Consider the following 17,066-nt stretch of genomic DNA (forward strand, 5'->3'; position numbering starts at 1 on the left):
ATTCCTGTTAATTATGGTATAGATTCATAAATCTTTTCTTCATTTTGTCCCAGTTACAATGGCGCATATTTCATACACGCATTAACTAAATTTTATCATTTACAATTAAGAGATGGGAAAAATGACATAGTCAGTATTCATAGTCAATTTTTATTTCAAAACCGTTTTAAGTAATGTTTTAAAACGCTAATACGACTCTGTGATTGGTTTATGACATCTTAAGACTGTACTTAAGATAGTCTTAAATATAAAAATCGATTATGAATACCGACCTAAATGCAAGTAGAACAATTTTTAACATGTGCTATTTAAACCGTCGGACTTGTCGGTTCTATAAACATCCATTCTATAATAAAGTCAAATGTTAAGACATATAGAATTACAATGACTTATATAATATTGTATTCCATAGTAATCACATGTGCGTTTCTCGGATTTTGCTTTAGGCGATGTTTACTGCTTATTTATATACAATATGCATTTACATGAAGTACCGTTTCATAGAATGTTTATCATGATCGTAACAAGAAGATTATATTCTTTCGCAATAATATATAATGCTAACTGCATCTTGCCGACAACATGGCTTTCGTTGAATAGAAGAGTTAGGTTGTTTTCTTTCTCAAGATCGTAGATTTCTTCTCAGTGAATCCTTAGTAAATGCTCCTTGTCTAGCAGCAGCATTAGAGTTTTAGAAAATATGCATGCAGAAGTCTTCCTCTCTTTTATTCGCATAGATAATACTGTTATTATTCCTACAAAATTCAATATTTTTCTACACGAATTTTTATCTGTACAAATAACATTATTATTTATATTTCGCCTTTCTTTCTTCCTCTTTGTGATATTCAATATTTCAAAGAAAATAAAGTCTCAGATAATTTTTTCTTCAACTGAAAAAATGCATGCAGCACACAATAGTAAATAACAGCAGTTAATGATAAATTTGATCAAAAATTTTGTTTCACAACAAATGAATATTTCTTGCAACTTTTTACTGTGAAAGATAAATGAAAAAAATTTTCAAAAAATTTCATTATCCTTCAATTTTTAGAAAATTTACTTTGAATTTCTTTTGTAGTAACGCAAACTTGTAATATATATAATATACAGCTATATAAAAAATGTTTTACAATATATGAGAATGAATGTAATAATATAAAGCCTCTTTTATTATTTATATAAAATTTCTAACGATATATTACAATAATAAAATTTATTAACAACATTTAGTTTCAAAAAATTATACTTATTTATATAAGGTAAGCTGCTTCTCAACTAATGATTCTTATACATTTTAGTCAGTAAAGTAAAAGAAAAAAATGTGAATTGCGCAGAGTTTAAATTTGCAGAGTTTTAAATAAAGTCTTTGATTTTTCAAAATCTGTTGATGATGAATCTGTGGATGACTCTTTTTTATTTCTTTCGGTAATTAAAAATATGTATAAGAATCACGAGATGTTGCGAAACAGAGCAAAGTCTTGTAAATTATATTATTATATAAGTTTCTTATATAAGTTGATAATTTAAGATTTTATTTCCATATTTAAGTCGATAATTTTATTTTCAATGCTCATTCGCGATACTCATTTATGATATTAATGCAAGTAATGACGAAAATTTCAGTCATAATGCTGTGGTAAGGGAGAATGAGGAAATACGGCGCACCTAAGGAAAAGTGGAATATTTACTATGAAAAATGTTTTAAACGCAATAAAAGATAGGGTAAAATTAAAGTTGAACATGTCGTCTATCACTACATTACAGATTTAATAACATTTTAACCTCGTGATATATGAAATTATTGCATTATAAAAAAAGTTTGCGTCGTATTGCCGAGTGCATCGTGTAATGTGGCGCACTACGGTTTCTATATTAAAAGATCATTGAAATTGATACAGCTTTTTTATTTTGTGTTAAATTTGAGTTAAAAAATTTCAATAAGGAAGTAACGTTTCTCTTGTTCAATTATTAATGAGCATGCGTAAAGCTTAAGAAAATCAGTTGACATTAAAAGGAATTTTTTGAATAGATTATCAATATAAGATTAAATGAAAGATGAATAAAGTTATAGTAGTTTTATTCTTTAATCAGCATAAACCTAGTGAACATATCATATATAACCTACATATTGATATTCTAAATAAATTACTTTTAATTTTTCAATATAAACGTTTCAGATAAAATAAACAATATAACGTATCAGATACCTACATTCTAAATATCACAAGATATAAGTAAAATCACAGAAAAATTAATTTATAATCAATCTTACGAATATTTTTTTTACATTGTTCAGCTGTGACTCCATAAAAAATATTAGACAGCTTTAAAATGCGCTCTGCGATATGTTTTTCCTGTTCGACAGAAAAGCAGCATTCTGCCCAGCATTGCTTTAGATACATTATTTCCTTTCATTTTTCTTCGCAAGGTACTTTCTGGAATTTCAAATATTTTGGCACTTTTCCTAATGTGTGTTGCTTCAGAAACTGCTACAAGAGCAGATCTCAACTTATCCAAAGTCCAACTGCCCTTTGTCGTCGTACGAGTATAAACTCGCATCTGTAACAATACAGGTATGTTTGTTCATAAAGAATGTTATTTAAAAAATTCATTTTAAAAGCAAATAATTGCATATAGCATGTTATACAAAGCAAAAATCATTAATTAACCTAATCTAATCTCACAAAATATAATCTCTTTTAAAATACTGCGTATTTTCATCTTATTTCCTGAACGTGAACATCTGACGATGAAATATGATAAATTCCTAAGAAAATAACAATGTTTTTTAAAACAAATATGTAATACTTACTTTGCAATATCAGCATATTCAAGTGAACGTAACCATAACACCCGTGTTTCATCGTCACTTCAATGCGCCAGCCTACCCTTTCATTTTACTTTTTTTAGAAATTATTAATTATTGCAATTAAATAAACTATTATAAGTATAAAAGAGTATAGGGCTTAAAAGATTAAAAATTCAGTTTTCTAAATAATATCTTAATGCCATGAATTGATTTTGAAGAAACGAAATTATATGCATGTATTTGAGGTGCAATTTTACAAGAAAAGTATATCAAATTAACTTTTAGTCGACAAAAATTTAAAAAAAATGAATTGTACTGAATTTTGTATACATCTTAGTTAAACATAATTGCACCAAATAGCATTAATATTTGAAGTGTTGGCTAATGTAAATTACTACAATGATAATGTACCGTATTGCCCGCTACGTCGCGTTGCCTCATTCTCCTCTTCTCTCTCTCTCTCTCTCTCTCTCTCTCTCTCTCTCCCCCCTGTGTGTGCGCGTGTGTGTGGTGTGCGTATGTGCGTGTGGGCAGTAATATATAAATATTGTATTCAATACAAAGATAGAAATTTTCATAATTAAATATATTGTTTAATATATTTTAAGAAATTGTGTTTAGTTATTATTATAAAAGTAATTAACTACTTTTAGTTGCATTTGCTCAAAAATCTGTCTAACTATAATTTCTACAGATGTGTATAACTTTCTAAATTTGCACAAAAATTCGAAAACGTGTCTCGTTATTATCTTAAACTTTTTCTTCTGTCTTTATTTTTCGCTAAAAACTGTTTTTTTTTTATATCGCGACTTTATTTTCGATTCTTTGACATTTCGCAAAACACCATATTAAATTAAAATTAGCATGAATAAAAATTAATATATGTGCGCTTTATACAAAGACTAATGCTTCTCTAATTAATACAATATTTAAATAATCAAGAAGTGACTGTATAGACGGAAAGAACAATAATTTTGCTAATTTAACTGGATACAGATTTAAAAACATTTTTATTGGTCCGTTAAAATTATGTAGGACATTCAAACTTAACGTTATAAAAATTTTGACATTCCAACATTATCTTCTATATAATTATTTTTGACGGTCTACCAAATTATTGTTAGATCCATGTTTAACTAAATTTTCAGATATTTTTATTTCTAGCAAATTCCATTCTTTTCATGTAACATTATAATTTTAAATTATTAAATTATTAAAAAATCTGCGCGCGCGCACACACACACAGGCACACATGTACTTTATGAAAATTTATTTATTTCAGGTATTACATGAATATTAGTCGGGCATTATGTATATATATTATGTATATATGTGAATAATTAAATTTACATTTAAATTGACATTAACGCTAGACATTAGAATGTAAAGGCGAACAACTGACCATGCATAAGATATGCACGATTATTTGACACTTTACACACGTCATAATTTTATATTGTATAAGTTTCTGCTGGATACTAGAGACACGAAGATAATGCTATCCAGTCAAGTAACTGTATGAACAACGTGAAGGAAGTGGTCTTACTTTGGTAAACACAACAGAGCATACATATTCGTATAACTACATGCGAAATTTTTTCGATCATGCCTCCATAAATACTAACTCCGCCGAAAATTATTCGAACCACAGAGAGTTTGATATTATATAGAAGAATTTATATTATTAAATCTTACAAAGGACAATCTCGATTTGTACAACAAATTAGTAAAAATCCTTGATATCAGTAAAAGTTAACAGCATAAGATGTAAATTAAGAAAAAAAACTGTATAGGTCGTAGGTTCCAAGAAATTTAGTATTATAATGAATGGTAAAAATCCTGGAACGGCTAATATTTAAAAAAACATTGATTTATTTAAAAAATATTTGAAACAAAAGTAATAGAGTTTTAACAAAGTTATTAGATGATGATATTAATTTGATCTTGGAATGACCTTAGAAGTGCTTTCAAGTTCAACACAAAAATCTTAAACGGAACTCCCTATTTTTCATAGCATATCTTTATAGCTAAGATTGATAGTTGAGACGCTTTCAAAGCATTGGTTACAAACCTTTTCTTTATAAGAACTTTCCGAGTTATGGCATTTGAAAGTTACAGTGCCGCTGGCATTAGCATTAAATTTCTTGGAACTTACGACCTATACAGTCTTACCTTTTTTCTTAATTTACATCTTATGCTGTCAACTTTTACTGATATCAAGGATTTTCACTATCTCGTGCAAACTGAGATGGTTCCTTGTTAGTGTATTATAATATAGTGCTCCATTTACCGTGTTGACTCTAATCCTTATTAATTGTATATTAATTGTAATTTGTTTTTTGAAGAATACAAGAGTTCAGTAATTTAATTTTATTTAGTATTATTTTCGATATCAAATTTCCTCTATGTATGTACGTACGTGCGTGCGTGTATGTGTGATATATAATCTTTTCCATATACTGGATTTTTAAAAAATAAACACGTTATTTTTTATTAAGTGTTTCGATTTAGATAATCCAGATTTAATTAATATATACATTTTTTCTTCTATTAAAAAAAACATTTAAATTATTTAATAAATGATATTTAAATATTATTATTTATCATTTAGATTTTTAATTAAAATTTTTTAATAATTTAATGTTTAATTTAGAATTTATTTATATGTGCGTAAATACATTAAAATTAATTATCGTATGAATCTTAATATAAAAATATAATTTTTATTAATTTATTTTGTAATGTTTGAAAACAATTGAATAAAAATAGTCAAATAATTTAATATTTCTAACTAATGATATTTTTGGTTTATATATATATTTTTTTTTGAAATTATATAGTGGAGTACTTAAATCCATATTTAAATTTTTATTATAATATTTGTATTTAGATACATATAATTAGATTTTTTTCTCAAATACATATATTTTTACTTATGTACCTGCATCTTTAATTAATGGTACTACAATTACTTATGCAGAAACAATTTTCTTCAAGTTTTTTTTCGGAATGTTCACGTCGGTATCTGTGAGATACCTTCTGGCCGCCTGCTTTCCTATCAAATGCTGCCCTCTGTTACATATCAGAACGCAAAACGAACCTCTAGTTCGCAGGCGCATCTTCCGGTATATGTATATACCGGTTCTCCATCTCCTATATGCAACCGGAATGCATTTCTTCCTCGTGTCTAGCTGATGCTCGAACCGCTACTTCCTCCTCTCTCTTTCTCTCTATCTCTCATTTGCCCCACCGCACCCTTCTCTCCGCCAACCTTCGTCCTTAACGTACCAGTGCCACAGTACTTGCGTGGTAGCGGCCGTTTTCACAGCGACCCCACTACGAAACCTCATAACCAGTTCCAGTTACTAATAGTCCGTCTGCTACCTGATGCGGCAACAGTTGTTCCTCGTTTCTCTCACTGTCTGCCTATTTATCTCCCAATCAATGATTTCTTCTCTCCTTGCATTCCTTTACTTGTTCTCTTCGCAAAAATAATTATATTCTATTTTCTTACACTCGCGCGAATCTTATCCGAATGTCCGTGAACGCCCGATAAGAGCGACAGTGTCAGGGTCAGTGTGAGTGGGGCAACGCGGCGGCGTGTAAGAGCAAACGTCAGGAGAGTTCGGTGCGGTGTGATACGGGTGAAAGGGTTCATCCTCGTCTCTCTCCCGCCTGACAATCGTCATCAACCTCCGTCGACGAAACATGTCTCTCATCGCCGACTGCTTTCGCCGTCTGACGGACATCTCGTCCTGCAAAAGCGAGGTACGCAACACGTGCTGTTTATCTTGCATGCCAGTTGCGCGATAAGCATCTGATGTATCAGAGTACAAAATAGAATGCGCTCTTTAATTGCATTCTTGAGGAGTGACTGGTAATCGAAATATCTCGTAAAGATGCAATTTCTTTTTTTTTTAATAATTATATTTATTGAATGATATATTTGCTGATTAAACTGTATAATTAAGCTGCGTTCTGGGATTAAATAAGATGTATATAAAAAAATCTCTCTCTCCTCTTAATTATCGAATTATCATAATATCCAAGTGTTCGGTACATCTATAGTGAAGTATTTATTACTTTTCCCGCTAATACTATATTACTGTGTTTACCACAGTAATATATACTCTTACCAAGACTATTTCTGTATTTATTCTTTCAGTATGTGTTAACATGTAAAGATTATTACTAAAGAGTATTTTCACACAAGAATGCAGATATTAATGACATATCACAATTTGTATCCAAGCTATAATTCTGTCGTTAATCAGCTATACATGTGTGCATAGATAATAGCTGCACGCATGAGGATATTTGATGAATTTTAGTATTAGCGGTTTCATTATTCATGACATTTGCATTTTGACATGACGTGTCGAGTGGCCTCGACTGGGCGCCATTGAATATAAAATGTGGGTCACTCGAAGAAATTGTGCACGCGCAATGCTCTGAAATCCGATGGCCTTGAACGTGATGTAGAGTGCAATTACGCGGTTACTTGATCTGAAATAATCTAATAATACCCGACGTCCCTTAATGCAACTTATTTTACTAGCGGAGTTTAATGTTGCTGCTCATCTCAATTTACTGATACTAATAACTATTATTTAATTTATTTTATCTTGTATTTTTACTTATATGTATATATATATTTTTTTTGTCATCTTCTATTTTTGATTAAATTTGTTATTATTCTATATTGCTATTATAACGATACAGTTCAAAAAACAAAGTTTTCTAGAAAATGAGTTTTACAAATGGTTTAAACTTTAAATTATTAAAATGTTATAGTTTTTATTTTTGCTGCAAGCATTTAAAAAATGACAATATGTCAGAAGGCTTTATTAACTGCATATTTCATTGCAGATTGCACAGCATACTTTATTATATATTTATATAAAATATTAAATTAAAAAAACATCTTCTGACTAGGATAAATATTTTTTAATAATTATCCATATAAAATTCTTTATCTATATAATTAATTTATAATTTCCCATCTGACAAATTTATTTCAGCTCAAAGGCTACAAAGTGACCGATGTGAATCGTACACGAAAAATCGGTATTGCCTGCCGAAATTTTCAGGATTTGAAACAGAAGGCGTGTTCAAAGTTAAATGTAAGTATATATTAATATGAAGTAAATAATAGTCTTTATTTTTTTATGGCTATAAGCTATAATTTTAGATGATACGCTCGTATGTGCGTTGTAACAAAAACCGTATTGTATGAATGACTCAACGTGTTTTCGAACAATGTAAATTGCATACGGAAAAATTTAATGAAGTTTTTGTCATGTAAATGCCGCGTATTTACATTTATCGAATATATAATTAGATGTCAATGACTGACATAGATTTGAACTGAATTTATATATTTTGAAATGCTGATTCACGTAATACGCAATACTATTATTACATAAATAATGCGAGTTTTTATTTAAATTCGGCGCGCAATTTAAATGATGACATAAGTAATATATAAATTCATATAGAATTATTAAGCACTTAAGATCCAGCTTGATTGCCAAGGCTTCTTTCCTTTCTTGTCGCGTGTTCACATGTACAATCCTAGAAACTCTTCGTTTAATATTTTTTATTAAGTAAAAAAGCAATTTGCGTTGCTTAGAACGTCCAAGGTAAACATCATGTAATTATTACGTAGATACTCTTGACTAAAATATATTGAGAAAATAAATCTTACCAATTATATTTTGAATATCTATCACTTTTTAAAATTTTAAATATATATACCCGCGTTGTTTATAATAACAAAACGATCACGATACAATAAAGATTAAAAACAGCAACCGATGCAGTTACAATTGAATGACCGTAAGTCAATTATGAATTGCTGCTCAATTTACGGCTATTAAATGCTTCGTGGAATGTGGAATTTGTCCTTGCAGTCGAAAGCAAGAATAGCGGTCAGTGCACGTGCATTAAACGATTCATTGTTGTATAGATTTACTAGACTCTCAACATACTTGTTCAATGCATTTTTTTCTCTCCATTATGCGCACACTTAGTTGTTTAAATTTAATTTATGTCCAATATATTTTAGCTATTTCCGTCCCGACTTTCTTTCAAGTTATTTTGCAATCAGTATTGTCCGTGATGACTTTTATACGACTATACGCTACAATCTTTAAATTAATAGGAGTAGTAAATTGGAACAGAGATATATGGCATAGATCTTATAGGTTTTATAGGTCTATAGATGTTTGCTTAATATAGCATTGCGAAAATAGAAAGCTATTCATTAAAGAGATGTACAGAAACTTGCATCCAGTAACAAGAATATTCTGTAGAAATTATGCAAGCTGACAGGTATACTCTTGAAATATCGTCTCATTAAGCGCGGATATGATGGCATAGTTTAAAAATACTCAAGGAAATAAAATCTTATTTGTATGTTATATTATTAGGTAAGGTTATATTATTAGATATCAAAAGAGTAATTAATGATAACCCAATTGCTCATACACAAATTTACATACACACGAAAGTGAAAAATAACAAAATGTTATTTTTAACTTTCGTGTGTATGTAAATTTCTGTGGTTAATTTATTACTATAAACTACGTCTGTATTAATGTATGCACTTAGCTGGACTTAGCAAATAAACTAAATTTGAATGAATAATATATTTCTTAAATTAAACTGTTTAATGCAATTTTAATTAGATTAACGATATATGGAGAAGCAATGGCGACTTAAAAATCATTAAAAATAACTCAAATTAGGTGTAATTTTACATTATGAATATTTGACAACGTACAATGTGTTTTACTTGAATAATATGATTTTTATACATATTGATATCCTCGAGAAAAGAATCTTTACTTCTGTGATTAAAGTAGTAGTAATTAGTAAGTTGATGCAATTCAATTATTTATTTTTTACAATGTAATAAGAAGGAATACGAATTACTGGAAAAATAAAATGTCGTTTAATTGTGATATTCAGTTAAGTATTATCTCATATTCCTTTTTTTTTGTATGATAATGTGAATATTTAATACAACTGCGATAATATGATAAAAATAGCAATAAAGAGATGTAAATGTATTTATTCTGAATTATTATCGATTGTTTGTATCTAGCACATTTTTCAATGTCTGCCCTTGATGTGAAAGAGACGTAGTCGGTGATAGCATTTCGCGGGTAGATAGGTCGATCCAGTTTCAGTGTGTCCTTGAAATCCGCATCCGGTCGGCTGCAACCGCTGGCTCTATCGAACCAGCCGGGCCAGGGACAGGAAGTAATTTCAATGTTAAGGTCGCGAATCTGCTTTTCGCGCTGGCTCGAAGATCGACCCAAATAATTCATTAGGTCAATGTCAACCCGAGTTTATGCAAAATTATAAATATTCACCTCTTAAAATTGACGTTTTTTAATGACATTACATAAAAGGAATTAAAACACAAAATTAAACCTTGCGCATTACTTAAAAAGAAGTCGAAATGTTCGTATTAATAATACATGTTATAAATTGAACACTGAGTTTATGAAATATATGTACGCTAAATCTAACTGCGTTTGCTCTCAATTACGTACATCTCACATATTTATTTATTGATTTTGAAAGCCTTTGTCAAGTCAAAATTTTGATACTTTTACATTTATATACTTGCACATTACATTCAAATAAAATAAAAAATTATTACTAAAAATGTTACTAAGAAATATTATTATTAAAAAGTATTACTAAAAAATTATTATGACAGCAGCGATTTTAAAATGACGAAACAACGTTTCTACTACATCAAAATATGTATTGATAACATTATTATATCGTAATAAATAGGTTGATTCCTTCACAGTTAGAAAAATTTGTTAAATTTAATATTTGACATTGGTTTCAAAATGTCCAACAAAATTTGTATGTTAATTTAACTTTAACACAAAATGCTCAAATAACATTACAAATTAACATCAGATATATTGTATTAAAAATTTTAACACAAAAATAACAGATTTAGTACAAATATAAAATGCTTTTCTATCGTATGTGAAGTAGTATCATATTATAATTGATAATAATTTTAACATAATACGATTTAATAATTTTCCCATATTTATGGGAACTTATACTTTTGACAACTTCGTTGTTGAAGAGAAAAGTTAAAAGTTCATAGGATACGCGGCAATTTACAGTACCGATCTCCATTATTTAGAATCGCTAGAGAAATATGAGAAAGACGTCGTCGTACTAAGAGAAGTGATGTAAAAGTTAATGAAAACCTTGTATTTAGCCTTCAGAAAATTATTTATATTTCCTTCGAGAAGATAACGGGATTATATTATGACCTTGACGTTTGAGATATAGAATTCTTTTGTATTACCTCATCATTAATTCAAAATTCATAGGGAATTATTAAATATTTAATTCAAAATTGTTAATTCATGGGGACGTTAATTAATTCATGAGCAAAGAGGAAAAAAAGGATTTCTTTAATGTAAATATATAGAACGTAATACCCTTTGTCCAAAGAGAATTAATTAAGTAGAATGATAAATACTGATCGATTCTGCGTTTTCTCTTGTAGGTAACTAACGACCCAACGGAAGTAAGTGTTTTTCTTTTAGACGGATCATTGATCGATGAAGAATATTTTCATACATTGGAACCACAGACTACTTTGATCTTGCAAAAGCCTGGGGAAAAAGTGTTATCCGGTTAGTACAACAACGCAATACGATAATTAATAATATTAAGCACACTTGAAACTGGAACAAGTAACGTTTTACGTAACAACAATAGAAAAAAAATTATGTTACATTCAGAATTTGAATATTCTATTTTTAGTCTTTGAGATGACTTTAATCGTTCCAGAGTCGACCAATAATGTAATTATTGTGTGCTAAGGAATTAGATTTACAAAGAAAATGATTACTGTAACAGCATCAAAGGATTAGGAAGAGTTATAAAGTTATGTTGTCACACGGAAAATGTCTAACAGATTTTTTAATTTTAAAATAATTTACTCAACTTAACAATTTTTCATTTTTTAGACGATAGAAAATGTTATCATTTGTTAAAATGTTTGCATTAACTTTTTATATTTCTAATAGGGAATTCGATTGGACTCACTAGTGCATTCTGGTGATATTAAAGCCGTTTTACACTGTTTAATCTGAGTGTAAAAGTAAAATATTTCGAATTTTTAAATATATATATATATATTTTATCTAACAGCGCAATAAAGTGTATTGAGGATTTCGCGGTTTAACTCATTTCTGTATTTATATTGAACACACATCTTGACATCAATCTGTGTACGACAGCTTAATGTGCACTAGTGCTCAATGAGTGCGTCCAACCGAATTCGTTATAAAAAAAGAGAGAATTATTCAGGCTGGGTTGTTCCATCTTTCAATAAATGTCAATTTATTCGTTCTCTTTCTCTTTCTCTCTTTCTCTCTCTCTCCTTCCTATGCTCTTTCTTTTGTCTATTAAATAAATTATCACATAGTTATCTGAAAGTGGAGCAACCGGGTCTAAGTATCACTTTTTAAAATATATATGTAGATCTTACGTACACATCTGATTCTTCCAATTAATGCTGTTATTACAATTAACGTTTTTAATCATCGAAAGATTCGCAGCTGTATAAAGCTGACATACTTTCGTTATAGCTTTTCGCTACATCTCCGTGAGATTTTTACATTGTGCGTCTGTCACGTAGTATTCGCTATAATTTAAGAACTCTTCCGAGATACATTGGTTTAAAAATTCATATGTTTATCATGATACAAAATATGAATGCAATGCGCGCTTGGCCGTACGCCAGAATTAAATATTCCAATGTATGGTCTGTTTTCTGTTCCTGCATTAGACTGTTCTAGAACTCTCTTTCTCGCTTTAAATAAATATCAAACGTATTTCTATCCCACTTTAAGTTCCAAAAGTGTACACTAGTTCAGCCACAGAAAACAGACCTCTAGTGTCAGCTTCTTGAAACTTGCGAACTTCTTAGCAAAGTTGGGCGCGGCATTTTCGCGAAAAACAGATCGCGATCTTTAACTGACACGTGCGAGGACGCCGCGTAATTTTTTTTCAAGGACGAATGATTTCGCAGACGCGGACATTCTCTATGAAGCACTGAGACGCGTGAACATCGATTTCCTCACCGCCGGCGACAGGGTGACGCAATTCCTGACGGAGAATCTTAAAGGAAAAGTCGCTTTGTTGAACAAAGTGTTAAACAAGGATGACTCTAAGACAGCGCTCAGTACGAAGGAGGATCATCCGGAGTGGTTTGAAAATTTGGAAACCAATTGCATGACGAAGGTGTGTCCAATAAAATCCTCTTTAAAAATATTTTAAATATTAACAACCTATATATTTCGAGTAACATCTGTTAAGGTATTATCCATATAATAACCACAAAGTAAATTGAAATTAGAAATGTGTTAATATTTATATTATAATGAACTATATACATACACAAAAGTTACATGAATAACATTATATTTTTACTGAAACACATTTTATAGTTAATTTACTTTGCCAATAAACATTAAATTATTTTAAACAACAAAATCTTAATTTTTTTATATAAGTACTTTAAGTATTCAAGATGATTTATGCAAAGTTTTATAGCGATACAGAAATTAGTTGTTTTGTAAATAAACAAATAAATAAATTTTGCTTAGCGATAAAACCTTACTTAAATCATTTTGAATATTTTATAAGTACACTTATATAAAGAAATTAAAATTCTTGTCGTTATTTCTTAATTACATTTTCATTAGAACGCATTTCTAGTTTTTCATTAAAATAATTTATGATTTATGTTTTAAACTGAATTTTTTGTATTACTTTTGAATGTGGTCTAAAATAGTCTAAAATAGTCTATGACTATCTCATAATTTTTTCATTGTTTTGAATATGTAACATATCCTTAAATGTCTAACATATGCGCACATGTTACATGATATAATTAATATTCTTTTAATTTACAAATAATATATTTCTCGCGTCTACATATATTTAAAACTTTGAAATTAAATCGATCCTTTACTTTATTTATAGGAAGCATACATGCACCGCAGATGTCAGGATAGAATACGCACTTATCTTTACAAAACGATTGAGCAAATTAAATGCTCGGACGTGTTCATGAACGATTATAAGGCGAGGCAACAACTTCTACATACAATAGCGTTCTTCAAACTTCAACTCAAGCAGGATCACTATTTCGGGTATTATTTTGACAGAAGCAGAGCGGAGTCTGGCACTAAAAGCGACAGTGACGAGACCGATTATGGTCGATGTTACGAACACTGTCCCTGCAATTTTGGTCGTATTAGCGACGAAACATATCTTCGTCAACGGTATCTCCGTTTACCTCAGTCGTCTGATACTAACTCGACTGCTGATTCAGATACGGTTGACGAGACGGACGCAAGGAAGTGCCTCGCGTCTGAGAAAAACGCGAAAACGGCGAATGACGATTCGGAGAGCTGTCCTTATCACGTGAAACTGCGAGAAAAGCAAATTGCTATTTGCAACAAGAAGGGCGAATTCAAATGCGAAGGTCGGTGGAACACCGATGGCTGTCCCTACGGCGACAGACACAAGATTAATCCGTACAGATCCAAAGAGGACCTTGCCTTATTCTCTACATGGAATTTGGATCACAAGTAAGATAACTGTTATGTAATATTTGTCCTTGATTGATGTAATTTATTATAATACATTGGATGACTTTACGAAATTGTTAACAACCATGTGTAGAAATTTTGCGATAAAAATTTAAATCCAGAAAAATTTTTTTTTGGTACACAATATTAATATCTGGCCCTCAATAATTGACAAAACTTGATTACTTTTTCTTATTTACTGTTTGTCCCAATATTATACACACAGTAACCAATTTATTTACTTTATAATAAATATGAATTTGATAAACGGCGTAAAAATCGTTTAGCAAAGTTCATTTCATTACCATGAAAGAAATTAATAGGATCGTAGATTTGAAACAATCCGATTGTTTGTCATTTACAGAATTGAAAGATCCAGGACGCTTATTCCAAAGCTGCTGCAGATCTCGCGACAAGACATGATTAATGAAGAGGATATTTACGACTGTTATGACAATCTGTTTACCGTGAAGAATTTAAGACTAGTCCATATCGTATGCCACGATAAAGGATCGCATAAATAAGCACTAATGGGAGATAATAGAGGTTTGGCACATATATTACGCTTCTAAAAGTGCCAATCGTATACGTGAATGCTAAAGAATAATCATACACTTGAATGAAATGATCCACTCATATGTAATATATGTAGAGTGCGCGATCTCTTCAGATCTCTACAAATAAGTATATTTAATACGTTTAAGTGCTGTTGATAGAATATAGATTTAGAGATTACTAATGTTATAATTATCGGACATACTTCCATTGCGATATGAAATAATGAGCAATAACACTATAATAATAAAATATCCGTTCCCAAAAGTTCGAAACATTCAAATTTACATTGATTCTATTTGTGGATGATAAAAGATTTAGTTTCAAAAAATATTGATATGTAAATTGTATATGAATTTGATTCCGCTAATTACTTTATAATACGAGACGTTGAACAGAGAGTTGAATAATACAAAAATTATCAATATTAAATCCATTATCTTAAGTGTTACTTGATGGCCGCCCACTGATAAGATCTGAAAAATAATCAAAAAGGAAATTCCGACATACATGCATATTTACAAACAAAAATAATTGAAGATCTACAGAACTCTTATATGATATCTTAATTATACAATTTTTCAATCGGAATGATTACTCCTAAAATGATTTTCTCTATTACTCCGTTTTTGTCAGTATTATTAATATGTAATGATTTTTTTTTTGAAGAAACAATTTTGTTTAAAGAAGTTAAAAATATTTTTATAAATCAATTACGAATACAGGGTTGCATAAGTCATACGCATGGATAACCGTAATTTATTTCAACGGCTATAAAAGTTGATAAAGAGAAAAACTGTTGTTTCAAATACGTCGTTAAGCATTGAGTATGTTCAGTGCTTGTAGGTATTACTAACGAGTAACAGCTCTCCATTAGACTCATGTCAGATCAGAAATGAGTCTGAGCCTCCGTCAGAAAATCAGATCAGATCAGCTCAGTTTAATTAACTCTTGACGTGATCCGCCTCTGACAAAGAACTGATGCTCGTCTTGTGCTCCACAAACTGTGAAGTAGATTATCTTTCAGACATATTTTTATTCTGACTGCTCGATAAGAGACAAAACAAAGTTCTGATATATACATTAACATATATATTATATTTAGAGAAAGTGTTACATATATATATATATATATATAATTTTTAACAAAGAATTAGAAAATCGTTTCTTGATATATTTCTATAAATATTTTTAGAATTCAAATCAATTTTTTATTGCAGATGGAGAAGAAGAGAGTAAAGTTCGATATACATATAAAATTAATGAAGGATCTTGTTATCTATTTGCATCTTATTGAAATTCGTGAAAATGCCTGTTTTACTTGCTTATAATAACTTATAAAAAATTATTGACGAATAAAAGGAAATGCGGAAATTCTGAGATATATATATATACATATATATTCTTTTATATGTATTATATTGAATGATGTTTTATGAATTTCCACCGTATACGAGATATATCCAACATATATTTCTGACATCTAATAGAAAAAATTGCACAAAAATACTCTTAACGTCACTAATATATTTCTTTCTTTAAATTACTATTTTTATTTATTTTTCACGTTGTGACATTTAATTTTGTAATTATAAATATATAAATGCAAGTCTCGAAGGTTAAGAACGCGTATCTCATAAATGTAAATAGACTGATCCGATAAATAACTGATGTTCTAAAAAATACTAAATATAACGCAACAATGTAATTTTATATTTTATACAATATTTATATATTAGTCTAGTTTATTATTATTCTAGAATATTTGTATTTGATTATATTTATTTATATCGCACAACGCTGAGCTGTATCAAATATCTCGATAGTTATTATCATATCGAAAGATATCGTTCCTAATTTAGGATTTGACTGCTTCGCATACATGTTTGTATGTTGTGTGTATTGTTATACACGGTGTATTATTGTCTACAGGGTGCAAAGTTGTAGAGGCAACTGTTATGGCTTTGACCAATATAAGTCTTACTCTTCTGGGTAGACTTCTGCCATTCATATCGCTTCCGATGTTTAAAAAGTATTATATATTA

The 17,066-nt window shown here is 29.6% G+C and overlaps 2 protein-coding genes across 2 annotated transcripts in view; one reads left to right on the forward strand and one right to left on the reverse strand.

Annotated features, from left to right (window-relative positions):
• Positions 1 to 17,066, reverse strand: part of LOC108758432 (elongation of very long chain fatty acids protein AAEL008004) — a 60,808-nt gene that overhangs the window by 27,607 nt on the left and 16,135 nt on the right. The window lies entirely within an intron of this gene.
• On the forward strand, positions 5,868 to 15,230 carry Drep4 (DNA fragmentation factor-related protein 4). The gene is made up of 6 exons (XM_018503412.1): positions 5,868 to 6,580; positions 7,834 to 7,935; positions 11,367 to 11,496; positions 12,900 to 13,111; positions 13,856 to 14,466; positions 14,831 to 15,230. Exons 1-6 carry the CDS (start codon positions 6,521 to 6,523, stop codon positions 14,988 to 14,990), a joined length of 1,275 nt encoding a protein of 424 aa, XP_018358914.1. The 5' UTR covers positions 5,868 to 6,520; the 3' UTR covers positions 14,991 to 15,230.

This window comes from Trachymyrmex cornetzi, unplaced genomic scaffold (genome assembly GCF_001594075.2).
Source record: "Trachymyrmex cornetzi isolate Tcor2-1 unplaced genomic scaffold, Tcor1.1 scaffold156, whole genome shotgun sequence".
NCBI classification, from domain to species: domain Eukaryota; kingdom Metazoa; phylum Arthropoda; class Insecta; order Hymenoptera; family Formicidae; genus Trachymyrmex; species Trachymyrmex cornetzi.